This window comes from Empidonax traillii, unplaced genomic scaffold (assembly GCF_003031625.1).
Source record: "Empidonax traillii isolate 1590-97213 ecotype Southwest subspecies unplaced genomic scaffold, ASM303162v1 scaffold15:size5535645, whole genome shotgun sequence".
Lineage (NCBI taxonomy): Eukaryota > Metazoa > Chordata > Aves > Passeriformes > Tyrannidae > Empidonax > Empidonax traillii.
The window spans coordinates 611,098-626,720 of NW_020955208.1; the positions used below are offsets into that span (position 1 = coordinate 611,098).

The 15,623-nt window shown below is 50.0% G+C and overlaps 1 protein-coding gene across 5 annotated transcripts in view; it reads left to right on the forward strand.

Annotated features, from left to right (window-relative positions):
• The window catches only part of RNF220 (ring finger protein 220), a 210,204-nt gene that overhangs the window by 144,177 nt on the left and 50,404 nt on the right, over nucleotides 1-15,623 (forward strand). For 4 of the 5 annotated variants that reach the window (XM_027892781.1, XM_027892789.1, XM_027892760.1 and 1 more), the window contains exons 4-5: nucleotides 5,665-5,760; nucleotides 9,772-9,814. In XM_027892781.1, the coding sequence (XP_027748582.1) occupies nucleotides 5,665-5,760; nucleotides 9,772-9,814 (139 nt within the window). Of the gene's footprint in view, nucleotides 1-5,664; nucleotides 5,761-9,520; nucleotides 9,614-9,771; nucleotides 9,815-15,623 lie in introns of those variants that run through there. The other variant, XM_027892797.1, reaches the window with a different exon arrangement.

Sequence of the window (15,623 nt, forward strand, 5' to 3'; positions counted from 1 at the left end):
ATTTTACGGCTTCACCGAGCAGTTTGAGAGAGAATTACAGCATCTAGTGGGAAATTTGACCACTAAAGTCCTCCAAGGAGAAAGTGCTTCGAAGCAAGCAAGATTTGGAGCCTTAAACCTTGACAGAATGTCTGTATTAAGCCCTTCCCAGCTGCCTCAGTCGAGATGAAATTTCTAGCACAATCATTTAACTTCTCCATATCACATCTGGTGGTAGGAACTGAAAATGGGTGTCAGGGCCCCAGGGTTTTAACTCCTTCTCTTGTGTCACTGACACACTGGAGAGGTTGGAGAAGCCGTTCACCGTATCTGTGTCTCCTCCTTCTGTAACTGTGATTTACAAGGAAAGATTAAAACGCTAAATCTGGGTACTGTGGCAAACCTGTGGCCAAGCCAGGGACAGGAGAACAGCCCATAGATACACAGAGGAGAGGAAATTACGTGGGATAGGTGTTGGCTGGCCAAGCTCCCTGCCGTTTTGGGGTGATGAATACCGGAGTCACTCCAAAAACAAATCTCTGCCAGGTTTTATTCTATAAAGCAAATTACCCCATGAACAAACAAAACCCCTCACTCCCCTTGGGCCAAACAGCTGTACCCTTACATTAGACTGGGGGAAACCACTGCATTCGGCAGAAGAAGCAGAGAGGGATGTGGTTGTAGAGGGGAGCAGAATAGGCTGGCAGAGCCCGACAGACTTTGGCCAGACCCCTTTCCCCCTCCATCTCTGGAGTGCTGATGGGCAGTTCTGCTGGAACTGTGTAGCTGGTGTCTCGTCCAAGAGGACCCAGAGCTCCGTTACAGTCCCAGGTGTCACTGTAACATGCACAGAAATAAATTAGTAGCTCACATTTCTAAAAGCTTGTTCTGCTTGCAAACCACTGGAATCTTTCAGCAAAGGCCAAAAGCTCCTGATACTATTATTTCTGTTCCCTTTTCACACCCTTCTCACATTTAAGCCTTTCATCCCTGGCTCCATCCCACCTTTATCTCTGCCAGCTAAAAGCCACTAGATAATTTTACCTCTAACTTTCCCAGTAGCAAATGTGGACCCTCCAAAAGCTTCTAGGAAACTCAGCTCTAATAGCAGCATCTTTGTGTCGTGGATCCTCCAGCAATAACATAAAAAAACGGCTACCAGAGTTAAGGGAGAAAATCGCAGCAAGGCCTGGTATCACTCATTGCTTTCGGGTTACAGTTCCCAAGTGATAACAGCTATTAGCAACACTTTGACGGCTTCCCTACCGTGGAGGGGAGGGCAGGAGACAGAAAACATGTCAAGCCATCACCTCCATGTTAAGTGATAAGTACCTATTTAGACGGCAGAGTTAAAGCTGAATGCATCAAGCAGGGAACACTTTGTGCCAAAAAAAAAAAAAAAAAAAGGAAGAAAAAAAATTTTAAAAGGCCATATAGATACATAAAAAGCAGGGTTAGGGTATTTGTTCTGCTGACAGCAGACGTGATGGATTGTTTAAGAAAAATAGACTCCTTGTGTTTTTCCAGGGCTATCAGAAAGCAGGAGTCCAGCGCTTTAATACTCTCAAATGACTGGCCTTGAGAGGCAGCAGAATGTCAGAGCCACCGGCTGGGCTCTCCCAGCGCTGACACCTGCCCCGGCCGCCCGCCAGAGCCAGCGCTCAGGGCTGGGGGCGGCGTGTGCCGGCAATTTCCATCCATTTCCTCGTGCTGGCGGCTGCACCCTGACACCCATCCCCTCCCCTCGTGCTGCCCCCCGGCCCACGCCTGGAGCGCCCATGTGTCAGCAGCCAGGGGTGTGTGTGTCCTCGCTGACATTGCCTCGGAGCTGCCCAGGGCTCCTCCACCCCGGCTGGGAGGAGCGGGCCTGGGGGTCGGTGGCCTGGGGATCGCAGCAGCCGGCACACCCGGTTGGGCGATGAGTGTTCTGCTCACACCAAACCTGCCCCTGTCGTTATTTATGTACATAACGCTGAGCGCTGTCCCTCATGGTGGTGAGCTGCCAAAACGCTCCCTGATGCTGCATCCCATCGCCACAGTCCACGGAGTGCGCCGGGAGCGGCCAGGGTGTGTGAGCCTTGCCGAGTGAGCGAGGCTCGTGTGGTATCTGCTTCCTGCCGGGAACCGTGGACACAAGCAGGGAAAACCACCCACCCCGAGGTATCTCTGCTCCATGGCACGGCACAGCTGTGCTCCAAGGGGGTGGGAAGGAATCGCTGAGCGCGGCCATGGCTGCCCAGCATGGCAGGAGGGGCAGGGGGAAGGAGAGAGTACAGGGCTTGGACAAGATTGATGGCCTCGTTGCCATTAAGAAAAAAATTAGCCGGTGGCGGCTATCATATTAAAGGGTGAAGAAGCCGTGAATTATTTTCTTAAAGATCTTATCACTTACAATGATAATTTTACCTTCCAAAAGGCCACTTTTAATGAGGCAAGCCAGGCAAAAAGTCATGATTTAATGCCAGATTTTTTTTTTCCAAACACATTTTACTGCTTTTTTGTCCATGTTTAAAAAGCGCCGGTGACCTTTTTTTATTTAGCTTGCCCCAGGTGTAATGCTCAGGCTGATCCTCTCAGGGTTTATAACCTCCACGGAGAGTGCCTCTACCCAATGGAGAGATGATTTAAAGAGGAGGGAGAAATATGAGGCTGCACTGCTGCTCGCATGAGGCCCTTGCTCTGCCTTTGATGGTGGGAGCTGTGGTTTGACAGTGGAGGGGACACCGGGTTGAGAGGAGGGCGCTCTCACCCCATTATCCTCACTCAGGCACGCTGTGAAGTGGAACAGGGATGTACTGGCAGTCAGGCTGGCTGGTGGCCTTTCCCCAAAGAAAAAGGAACATCTCAACATCAAGTCTTGTTCCTACCCTTAAGAAGTGGCTGGTCCCCAAGTTAGGAGCTGCACACAGAGCACCCAGTGCCGTGTTTTTGAGGTGGGATGCCAGAATTTGGGTCTGCCCTGCAGCATGGGCATGCCTGAGGGCTGGGAGACCACATGTAAAGCTACGTTTTTCCTCCACAGCCATCTACCCAGAACCTGGTCGAGAGAGGAATGGGAATTGCTGCCTTTTCCCTGCTTGCCTGAATCTGGGTGGGAATGAGCAGAATGGGTGAAGGGGACAGCCAATCCTTAGATTGGCTTGCTGTGGACAGGCATCCTCGCTGCTTAGCCATTGTAAAACAGCCTCAACTTGACAATTCAGGGTAAAAGAGGCCAAAATTGGGATGGCAGTCACCCTGATGGCGAGTGCCTTTTCTAATCCCTTAGCCTCTGAGCCTGCATCCCTGCCTGCCCCCGTGGCTGCCTGAGAGGCAAAGTGTGGCACAGCTCACGGAAATGAGAAAAACAAATGAAGTCAAGTTTCCTAAGAGTGAAGGGGAAGTGTGACTTGGCATCTCTAACGCTGTGTTTAACATGCCGGCGAGGTATTTAGAATTGAAGTGCTTGCACACAATTTAAAAATAGACAGTTTATTAATCTAAACTGCACGTGTATGTAGAAGAGGCCTTGAGATTGACATCTTTGGGATTAGTTTAGCCCTGCGTTTTTCCAGAGGTCATTGCCATGGTGCTCAGGAGGTTTGTGGAATAAATGGGGCCGGCATTCTTCCTGGGACCACACGCTAAAAACTAATACATAACGTTTAATTTACTGTCTCCATAGCTAGCCCAACCATTTTTCACATAATAATATTGAATTAGAGCTACCAGAAGCTGAGGGGGGAGCTGGAGGCGGGGAGGGTTTGTCTGTCTGTCGTCGAGGAATGGGGAGATGGGTATTTTTTCCCCTTCTCTAGAATACATTGGGAGACAAAACAGATTTAACCCTCGCAGCTCCAGGGTGCTTGGCTTATTAGAGGAGGGAAGGGCATTAACGTTGCTGCAGTCAGGGCTGTTGTTCTGAATCACAGCTGAAGGCTTTGAGCCCCATCCCTCCGTTTGATAGGACATGTGTAATCCTGCTTCTTCAAAAATGGTCTTCATTCTCCATTTAGAAAAGAAAGAAACTGCACAACAGCAGGAGCTTGTGGTCTGCACTCTGCAGAAATTCTACAGTGGGCTTCTCCAGAAATGAGTGAGCTGTTCACCAAAATTCAGCAGCAGTTGTGTTCAGCCAACACGTGAAGCCAGAGCGCTCCTCTGCTCTGCCCGTCTGTCCCCTGGGAAGCGGGGGCTGGTCTCTTGAGGCAGCCCTTACTGGGTGCCCCCAGCCCCACGGGCTCCCACTGGCCCTCCCAGCGCCTGGCATCCCTGGGCTGAGCTGAGGAGTGAGGCAGCTCCACGATGTGGTCAGCACAGCCCTCAGTTGGCAGAAGGAATTGTGCCTGAGGAGATAACAAAGCGCCCCAGTAGGCATTTCCTCTGTGACCCCTTTCAGGACATCACACCTCTCCACAGCTGGTAGATCCGTGCTTTGTGGCAGAGATCTGCGGTGCACACCAGGATGTGACTCTTGCCCTCATGACTGTTGAGGGACTGACAGCTCATACCCATGGGGTTGAACCCCAGCATCCCAAATCCCTCTCCTCCACCTCCATCCCAAGCCTGCCTTCCCTCCACATCCATGCCAACTGCCCTGCTGTGCTTTTCTCACCGGAGAGCTGTCCAAGCCTGGGGGATTGCATCCTGCTGACTGAACCAATTTGTATGCTGAGTCATTTTTCCCCTTGCTCATATCTTTCCAAAAAATGCACATTTTTTCACGTTTCATTTCAGCCCAGAGGCAAATGTTTCTGGAATACTTCCCTTTCTCCAAGGTATTATGCTTTTTAATAATGTTGTCACCACACTTGACCTGTCCAATTCAGATGATATCTACACTTCCCCTCACAAACACACACATCTCCGAGCAGTCATTTATTGTCAAATCTTGCCAGCTGATTCTCAGAAACAAACATCTGGAGAGCTGCATTTCCAGTGTACATTTTTTCACAATGTATTGGGCTATATTTAGCCTGCTTTAGCTAATTTATAATTTAAATTAGAATTTTAAATTGCATTTTTCCCTCAAACTATTCTAATAATAAAGTTCACTTGCAGCTCAGTGTACATTTCTTTAGATGCTGTCAAACTCCCACAGTAATTTTCCTGCTAGAGTTCACTGTGTGTAGAATTTAGACTTACCTACTATTGACTTGAAGTTTATCACTGATTTCTTAGGTCTCAAATATCACTGAGCTTTTTAACCTTCTAAAAGGCCTCTTTTTTTTTTTTTTTTTCCTGTGCTACTTATTAAAATAAATAGCATCATTACTGAAGGAAAGGGTAGTTGCACTGCAGAGGTGCTGAGGGCTTTAGTGTAGTTTACAAAGCCATTGAGAGATTTAGTGGCACTTAAAAGGGGTGGACAAGGACAAGAAAGCACCGCTCCACCTCAGCATGTGAATCTCTGGTGGTGTCCTCACGTATCATTTCCAACAGGGACTGATTCTGCCCCAGCCACCAGACCTGGGAGAAAAATGACCAACCCACTGCTGCCTGATTCATTTGCTCTTTGCTAGACCCAGCAGCCTGGTTCCCTCATGGGGCAGAATCCCCTGGGAAGACCAGAGCCAGCCCCACAGCCCAGGATTCCATCCCAGTGCAGTGCCACAGCTTGGCAGACGCTCTCTGTGGCTTTGAGGACAGTTTAGAGACAGAGAGCTCGGCAGTGCTCACAGCATGAATTTCTCCTTTCTCTTGCAGTCAATTTTGTTGTCGGCCTCAATCAAGCGGGAAGGAGATTCCCCGACAGCATCACCCCACTCCTCAGATGACATCCATCACTCGGACAGATACCAGGTAAGCGGGTGGATGTCGTTGCCGGTCTCAGCCTCAGGCAGGGAGCCAGCTCGCCCCAGTGCCCACAGCTCTGTGTGTGAGAGCTCTGCCCTTGGCTGTGCATCACTGCACCAGCTTGCCTCCCTGCAGGATGGGGACGTGAGCACTTGGTCCCCTCACAAGGATGTGAAGGTGTGTTTCTGTCTGCAGAGTCCTCTCAGCTCCAGAGTGAAACCACAGCAGTACAAAAATGTTTAAAATCTTTGCAGGGGTTCCTGTTACATTGTATTCATCATTTCAGTAATTTCCATGGCTATGTTTATCATTACCCTCCCCGTGCCATTGAGAAACCTTCAGAGAAGTGACTTTTTTTTGGTAAAAGAGTGAATGGTGTCAGGCCAAAGTTCTCCATTTCACTGGTGTGCCACTGCCCAGCAAACTGACTCATGACTCCCATCCCAAACAGAAATGTTCTGAATCATACACAGCGGTGCTGTTTTATAAGACACTCTCTGCCCAGGGGAGCACCAGGTCCTGACTTGTGATGCAACGAATAGAAACTTGAGGGAGATGGAGCAAGAAAAGAAGAGAAAGGCAGGAGGGGAGCACAAGTACACCTTGGCTGGTTGTAAGTCTGCCTGTATTTTTGGGGCAGGCTGATACACTTGACTCCAGCTCGACTCACAGCCAAAGTGTTTGGCTGCAATCCTGTGCTCAGCCACTGGCTTCAGTAAGCTCTGAAAGGCAACAGATAAATTAGTTGAGGTCATCAGCACAGACCCAAGCGTGTCTCCCTGCTGTGTGGACAGGCTGGATAGGCTGAGGCTGTACCAGCATGACAAACACCCATCACCCTGCATGCTGTGGTGCACTGCAGCCATATCCAGTGCCCAGGGTCAGGCAGGTGGTCACATCTTCCTGCATCAGCCACTTTGCGTGTGCCAGGTCTTTATTTGGACCTGCAGAGAGAGGCTGATGACCAGTTTTGGGGCTCTTAGCTGAGCAGACCCAGTTACAACATGTGTTCCTGAAGATAGGTCCTGTTAGTAGCAGATTTGTACATTTGTTACCTGTTATTCCATCATCTGTCCTATTTGTTGGTGATATTATCAACTGTGGACCAGATCCTCCATTGTTTGCTACGTATTCCCATGTGGCTTTCAGTCATAACTTGGTGTCACATCCCAGTCACTTTACCCTCTCGTGAACAATAAGGCCTGGTGCAAAGTAAGAGAAGCAAAACCCTGCAGAAGATACAGAAATGCCTGATTCAGGTAATCCTGCTCTCTTTCCCGCCTTGTTTATTAAGGCTAATAAATAAATTACGTTCTTCTGGAAAGGGCATGGAAGAGACTTTTGCCATGGCTCCCTTTGTTGGAGAACACCCCTCCCTTCCTGCTCTGCCAGACATGAGTCTCTGTGAAATTGGTGGCCCCTTTGCAGACATTTTTATTATGTCATTCTGGAGGACAAATACTCTCAGCAGAAGCCCCTCTCTGTGCTGAGTCCAGCCACTCTCCAATGTGCTTTAAGTTTGTAAGCGCATTTTATGGAGGGCTGCAGCCCTTAATACAAATGTGTAATGGGAGTTGTAAGTCTGCACTGCAGGGAGAAAACACCTCTGGGGCCTGATTTTCATTTATGCTTGTGCTGGCTGCGTTGTGCTGCGCTGGCAGTGTAAAGGGACCTCGGGGTGGGTGCCAGGGGTGTGTAAAGCCTCGATGTATTCCTTAATAAAGCCACAGTGTGAGTGAGAATTCAGTCTGCCTGGCTCACCAAGGGAAATGCCCAGGAAGCAGAGCAGAAGACTCTCACGGTGGTGACTTTAAAGGCTGCAACGTTTAGCTTCCCATATGTAGAGGTGTGCTGGAATTACCAATGTCCCCTGTGTTATTTGTGATCTAATCAAGATTATACAGCGTATTAGTGACATGCTAGAAAGTGAGTTGTGGGCATTTAGGTTTTCAGAATTCCTGTGGCTCTGGGGTTTTTTTAAGTCTTTGTGCTGATATGCCATGGGGATATTTAGGGAAGAAGGAGATTTGTGAATAGGACTGCTACACGAACATGGGCTTGCAGAGCACTTGGGCTGCTTGCATTGCTCCCCATGCCGAGGGGGAGCTGCAGTGGAGGCAGGGGGGTGGCTCCCAAATGGCAGGAGGGGGGATACTCTTGTCCCCTCTGTTCCAAGCCTGGTTGATGGAGTTTGGTCCATGGATGCTGATGGGACCGAGGTGGCAGCGGCCGATGCAGTGCAGGACCTTGTGACTTGATCCATAGTGGCTGCTCCTCCTAAATACAGTATGTTCGGTCAGACAGGGTTTTTCCTGTGCTGCCAGTAAGAATAAAGCCATTTTAGAAATATTTGTATAAAACCCTGAATCCCCAGTGGAAAAATCAACAGCAAAGTAATTACAAGCAATACATTGTAGTGCAAAGATGACATTTCAGGCTTGGAGGGAGACCCCCCTTGCCTGGGTCATCTGGACCCACAGGATATTTGTGACTGAACACCAAGTGTAGCACAACTGAAAGCCTAAAATCCTTGTCCAAGGAAGGCTCACCTCCCTCCCCCCAGCTCAGCAGAGAGTGTGACTCCCGAAAGACAGCTCAATTCATTAACAGCGTAAAACCAACCGGCAGCTTTGGCTTTGTGAGTGAGCATTGAGTATGAAAATCCAACTGCAAGTTCCGTGGGCAGGCAGAGCCGGGATGCAGGACGTGGGTCAGGACTGGGCAAAGCTCACCAGCCAGAACCTGACCTGGCTGGCTGCCCATCAGCTCCCGGGACACAGAAACATATCGAGGGGAGTTTTGGGTTCCGTCTGAAGAGGGAGCAGCAGATTGTGAGGTGCCAGAGTAGAGACCCGAAACATAGGGTTTGATTCCAAGAAGCAAAGTCTGGGGAGTCTTCAGAGGGGGGGAACAAATGGAACCTGTGTGTGTAGGAGCCTCTGCTCCCCACAGCAGTGGGGAGGGCAGGCAGGGTTCAGAACCCCGGAACTGAGGTGGGCAGACCCAGCTGGTGTCTGTGTCCAGCTGCGCTGAGCCTGCAGGACATCCAGGAAGGACAAGGCTCTGCTCCCACAGCCAGGGCTGGGAGCAGCTCTGGGCTCCATGGTAGAGCTGGACAAGAGCCACTGAGCACCCACTGGCCATGAGCCTTTGGGTCTTTTTACACTTTGGGTTGGGCCCTGATTTGCCAAGGGCCCTCGGCGCCCCGGCCCCTGACTGGGCAGGAAAAGTTGGAGAGTGTTGCCTCTGCCGTCTGATTGGCCAATGCCTTTGGGTTACAGTTGGGGCCAAGGCTTTGATTGGCCAGTGATGTTGGGCCTGAAGGGTGCTCAATTCCTATTGGATGAGGGAAGCTGCTTCCAAGTTGCTCCCAGGCTCTGATTGGCCAACGGCCCCTGGGCACCACCTGCTCCCAGGCTCTGATTAGTCGTGACCCTTTGGTCTCCAGTGGCTCCTGATTTCTGATTGGCCAGGCCCCCAGGGTCCCAGTCACCCCTGATTCCTGATTGGCCAGGCCTCCCTGTGTTCCAGTAACCCCTGGTTGCTGATTGGCCAGTCTCTCGGCTCCCGGCCGTCCCGGGACTCTGATTGGCCGGGCCCGCCGGGCGCTGCCGCCCCCTGTCGGTTGCCATGGGAACTGCCGGGTGAACTCTCACCCGCGCGCGGCCGGTCACATGACCGGGGCCAACATGGCGGCGGCCGCCGGGGGCTGAGCGGCGGCGCCCGCCGGGCCGCGCCGCATCCACCCGCATCTCCCCGCATCCCGGGCCCGCCGCATCCACTCGCATCCCGGGCCCGCCGCCCGCCCGCGGCTATGCAGAGCGGCAGGAGGGGGCCCGGCGGCGGCGGCCGGGAAGAGGTGGGTGCTGAGGGGGAGCGGAGGCCCGCGGCCGGTGCGTTGTCCCGGGGATGCGCGGGGCAGGGGTGGGCCGGGCCGGGTCTTGTGTACGGACGGGGGGGGCCGAGTTGTGTACACGCGGGCCCTGACGCTTCTCCGCTCTTGTGTCCCCTCTGCAGACCTTCCTGCGGGTGCGAGCGAACCGGCAGACTCGGCTGAACGGTGAGTGCGGCCCCCGCCCCTTCCCCGCCCGGGGAACTTCACGGAGTTGGGCCGAGTTCTGTGACCTCCCCTCCCCAAGTCCCATCGCGGGCCGGGAGCCACCTCCGGCCTCCCCGTGCACACGCAGGGGAAGCCCCGCTCCCACCTGGGCTCCCCAGGAAAGCGGCTCCCACCGCCTGGGATGAACCAGGCCCTGGATCCCGTGTTTTCCTTCCCGGGGCCCGGCTGCTGAGCTCTCACAGCTCACATGGCTGGATCTTGAAGTAAACTTTTAAACCAGCAGCCTGAGCGTCGTCTGACGTCATGGTTTGTTTTCTTTGGGTGGTTGTTTTTTTTTCTCTCAAACCCACGGATACTGACGCTAGCTTGTATCTGTGTGTGCTCCTAACAACAAGTAAACAAGTATTTCTCGTGGATAGCATCTTGGTACTTTAAAAAAGCAAATCAGACCTCACTTCACTTAAGAGAGAGGTATCCTGTCTCTGTGCTTCTATATTGGAAAAAGAAAGCTGAAAGAAAACTTTTTTTTTTAGAGCTGAGGGAGTTGAAACTTTTCTCAAAGTTCAGTGGAGTCAGAACTTGCTGCTTAAAGAGTAACAACAATCTCTCATCTGGTTTTGTATTGCTTGTAGCTACTTCACTTTGTAACATTTAGTCAGAATTTGGTTTTTCAGGCTATCAGGAGGCTCATTAGCTAGCCTCGAGCTTCCTGATCTGTTAACTAAAGATAACACAAATGATGTTGTGCTAATGGAGCTTATTTAGAAGAAGATATACTTTAACAGAATAGCAAAAGGCTTTAGAGTGTGCCAATAGCAAACCAGTTTGCTTGAATTTGAAGTCCTCCATGTTTAGTGTAGTCTTAAGCAAACAGAGTCTCCTGTCCCAGATCTGTGATAAGTCACACGTAACTGAATTCAGAGCTGGCTTGGGGGAGTTTTAAATATCAACCCAGAGGGCCAAAAACCTGTGAACTCTTGCAAGCCTGTTAAGTCACACAACAAAGAGGTGAGTTGCCTTGCATCAGTGCCAGGTGACTGCTGGCAGGTGTGCTCATATCTGCACTCTGAGATGAGTGCAGGGAGCTGCCAGCACTGGCAGGTGGACGCTTTCCTTACACAGAGACTTCAGAGGTGCTGCCCTGCGGCGGCTTGTTTTGTGTGACAGAGGTCTCTGGAGTCAGGGATGTCAAGCTGTTCCTTTATCATTTTCGGATAGCTGGGGCTAAGCTCTCGCCTTCCACCTTTCTTCAGGCCAACAATTGTGCAGTTGCCTTATTTTAAATATTTTTTAAAAGCCAGACTTGTGAGATTCTTGGTGCTGTGGAGTCCTTCAGTGCGGACGGAAGCTCTCGATGGCAGCGTGCCCTGCTGAACTGGCTCACAATGCTTTGTGCTTGGGGCTCTAACCCGAAGCAGGGCTGCAGCTCAGTCTGGGCAGCCTGTGATCTGATCGAGGAACTCCTCTTGGCCCCTGTTCTTGGATGTTTCTGTGAGGCTGGGTTCATCTTTAGGGAGGCCAGTAGTTTTGTACAGCGTTTTGCTGGACCTTTTTTACTCTGTGTGTGTGTACCTTTTGGGGTGGAGTGAAACTTAGAGCCATATTCCAAATGAGGACACTGGGTTAACTTACATAATGCCTTGTACACCCTGACAGTACGAGGTGCAGATGTTAGGAGGCCAGATGCAGAAATTTGGCTGAAGTGCTTTGGGTCCTGGAGGAGATAAAACTAGACCAGAACTGGTTCTTCCTGGACTGAGCTTTTTGTGACTGATCACTGCTGTTCCCAGAACATACCTGTAGGGATGATGCCTGGTCCAGTCCTGTGTTAGGTCAGTATTCAGCTGGATGGTTGGGTAGATTATACTGCTTTGTATTTGTACCTCTGAACTCATCCTTCTTGTTTGTTTGCACTAAAATATCTTTGTGGTATTTGTAAGTTTTGCCACGTTGTTGTTAGTTGTTGAACATCTCAAGATGGAGAACACGGGAATGCTTTGGGGAGGGGGGAAGGCTTATTTGTCTACATCTTGTGTTTTAATGAGCTTCTAATCAATCACTCAACCTTATAGCTTACTCTGTGAGAGTGGTTTCCTTGTCCCAATTAGCTCACATGAACAGAAGTTGTGTAGGACTTGTCCAAGGGTAGCTGGGTTTTTGTTTCACATTCTTACTGGTAAACTGTAGAGACTTAGCAAATGCAGCCTGTCTGTCAAAGAACTATTTCATTGGGGTTAATGTTTTACATGAACTTCTCAATATTGTTGTAACCAGTTTATGTTGGTATCTGCTGTCAAGGTTTTATCAGCTGAGTTCCAGCAGCACTTTGGAAACTCCTCCCATAAAAAGGGGCAGTATTTGCTCTTCTGCCACATAGTCCTTGAACCAAATCTTGGCTGCCTGGGCTGTTTTTCCTGAGTCTTCTTCGGACCTTTATGTGTTCTATGCTGCTGTGGTCATTTGGGAGTGTGCAAAAGGAGCTAGGGCAAGAGAAGGTGGAGAGGGAAATGTCTTCTGTGAGCTGCTGTTGGCCTGGCTGCAGCATGATTAGGTTCTGACAGTTAAATGGTTCACACGTACCTGAGTGGCCAGAATTTTAATTCTGTAAGTCAAACCTGTGACTTAAATTGAGCTGTAAGCAAGGCAAATGCATTTTCAGGCTCCTGGAGCAGGAGATTAATGTTCTGTCTTTTAGGCTGTTGGTTGAGTGTTTGTATCCCAACTTCCCTGTCAACCTCAGTGAGTTAATCCTGCACCTCTCACCTGTGCTAAACTCACCACCCAGAGGTTGTGTCCTTGTGAACCCAGGAGTATGAGGTACTGATTCCCAATGAACCCATGTGATAAAGAAGGCATTTATTTCATTTGCCTTATTTCCAGTGTTGCCAAACTGGAAACTTTAAGCCACCCTGTAAATTGATGCTTATGGAGTTTAGCAGTGCAGAGCAGGTTAAGTAGTCATTCCGTATTAGAGGCACAAAGTTATGGGTTAGTGTATCAGAACATGGACTCAGCAGGTTAAGTATGTGCCAGCCTCAGAGAATAGTGTCAGATTGAAGGTTGCTGACAGTCATCTCTGTTGGCCATGCAAATCTGAAAGCCCCACTGAGACCCTTCTGTGAATCTGGCCCTTAATGTTCTCTCTCGGGCAGATGAGCAGCAAATTGTACGTAAGGTCTGAAACAGATTCCTTCTTGACCATCTGTTTTCTTGCTTTTTCTTATTCTTGAGGTGGCTTTTTGTGCTCTGCCATTGCTGCCTTTGTTCCCTTAGATCAAGTGCTCTGGATAAGTTGATCATCCACAGAAGCTTTTGGTGACAGGCCTAACAAAAAATAGGTATAACCACTCCTTAAGACTTCTCTGGTAGATTTGCAGAGAGCAGGTGCTAGCTCTTGTGCTTGAATATCTTTGCTTCAAATTTGGGGCTGTTTGCAAAACTGGCATTCTCAGGTGAGTTGTGAAACGGGTCCTTGCAAAGCTCCTTTTGCTCCTTTCCTTGAGAAGCTGATTCCCGTTTTGGTGGTGACCCTAAGCCTGTCTCTCTGAACGGACCTCCATGGAGGAGGTCACCACACAGTTTGTTGTTGAACCACCACCACCAGCATGTCGTGTGCCTTTGTAGCTGATGGGTGGGGGAGGAATAATGCTGGATGATTTTCACTGGAAAGGAGACAAAAATGTTTCCACTTAATTTGATTGGCCTGCCACTGCAGGAGCTGCTAATGACGTCTGCATAGGACTCTGGGGACCACTCAAACTGGTGGAGGGAATCATAAGAGAGATTCCTGGTAACTTAATCATCTCCTTTGATGCTGCAGTAGAGGTTGGTGTAGTGTCCACTGCTAGACACCGTGTAAGAGCACTTCTGAGGTAATTAGTGACCTGTCCTGAAGGTGAATTTTTTTCTTGGGGAGGGAGTACCAGTGAAAACTGAAATCCATTAGCTTTTCTCACAGCCAGTTGTGCTGGGCTTGAGAGTAATATGATCTTCAGGCATTCATAAGGTTTAGCCTTGCTGGGGAGAGCCCATTGTGAGAAAAGATCCCTGGACTCTTCTGCCCATAAGGCAGCAGTGGTGGGCTGGCTCCTTCTCTCCACACCTGTGGGAAGGCAGGATCTGGTCAGTGTTCCCTCAGCAGTCGAGGCTTTCTCAAGTGCAGTTTGGCTCCTTCTCTAGTGCAAGCAGCCTCTCACCTTGCATAGTTCCGTATTAGGGAAAGGAGGAGCAATTCCCTTTGCCAACACGGCTCCTAAGATAAGTCAGAGACCATAGCTGAGATCCTGGCTCTTGCAGAGGGTCCCAATTCTCGCTCACCTCCATGAGCTACTTTCTCATTCATCTGCCGTAGTGGCTTAAAACTCTCTGGCCTGATGGTTTTGTGTGATCTGAAGGAGAACATGCACTTGCAGCAGGAGCAGTGTGTAGGGTAATGTACATCTGTTAAAAGTGAGGCCTCAAAGGTGCTGGAAGCCCTCTGATGGCCTAATAATAATTATTAATGCTAATAAAAATTAGTGAACTCCTCACCTCCTGGCAGAAGGTTGGAATAATAACTATGGAGTCTTTGTTCAGTCAGAGGTAAGAATGGGTCAGCCTTGTGCAAAAGCCTCCTTCCCTGAGTTCTGTCCTCTTCGTGCATCCAGTCCTCTACTGTCTGTATTTTTATCTTCCTGAATTACGACAGGGAATGGCTTTTTCTTTTTCTTTTTTTTCCTCCCTCTCCCATTCTCCTGCGACAGGAGCACGGGGTGGGGGGGGGAGAGGGATTAGTGAGCTAATTAGAAATGATCGCATCTATCAACACTAATTAACAATCCTGTGGTCTCACTCGCGCGTTCTTTTGAGCTGCTCCCCTTCGGGACAGCGCCACAATCACCCCCTGCCTTTGGGGCCGCTCCGTCCCTGCTGCGCTGATTGGAAGTGATGGGCGGGCTGCGCGCTGTGCCGGGCAGGGACAGCGCTGCTCCCGTGTGGCTTCCCAGGCTTCCCGCAGTCACCAGGGGCACCCTTGGCCTCCCTGGGCACAGCGCTGCCGCTGCTTAATGACCAGGGAACGAAAATGGCAGGGGGATTTGTTTTCAACACCTCTTTCTTCCAGTGGCTTTTTTCAGTTGTGGCACTGCAGCTTGAAGGGGCGCTTCTCTGCGGAGCTAAAGGAGCCGAGAGAGGGGCCGGCTGCTGGCTCTTGTGTGGAGCTGGAGCACAGTGAGGTTGTGTTCCCAGCTCTACACTAACATTTCAGCACCAGATCAGGTGCTTGTTCTGGCAGAATGGTCCCAGGAATTTAGCAGTAGAAGACCTAAAACAAGTATTCTCCCTTTTGTCACTGCTACAGTGCATGAACTGGAAGATGGCAATAAAAAAAAGTTAAAAATACTAATAAATTCACCAGGCAGACTGACTTAGCTGAATTGTTTGACCACAGGGAGTCCTACCAGAATAATTAAACTGTTTCTGCCCTGCATTTCCCTGGTTGAAAACATGATGAGGTGAGAGAAATTTGTCTGCAGTCAGGATAGAGAAGGCTTTGTTCCTGTGTTTCTCTCTGATCAGTTTGCTGGAGAATGCTCAAGTCGTGTCTGATTCCAACCTTCTTCCCAATTTTGTACTGGTTCTGCAGAGCTAGTGAGGCAAGGAAAGGGTATCCTTAACTTAAACGAAAGAGCCATGCTGGAGGATACAGGTATGCACTAAACCAGAACTTCAGAAGTCTCTTGTGTACTCAAGTACAAACCAGAAAGAGCATGGCTTAACTCTGACTGCAGTAGAGGGTTGTGGAACTATCAGTGTGGTGCACCCAACACAA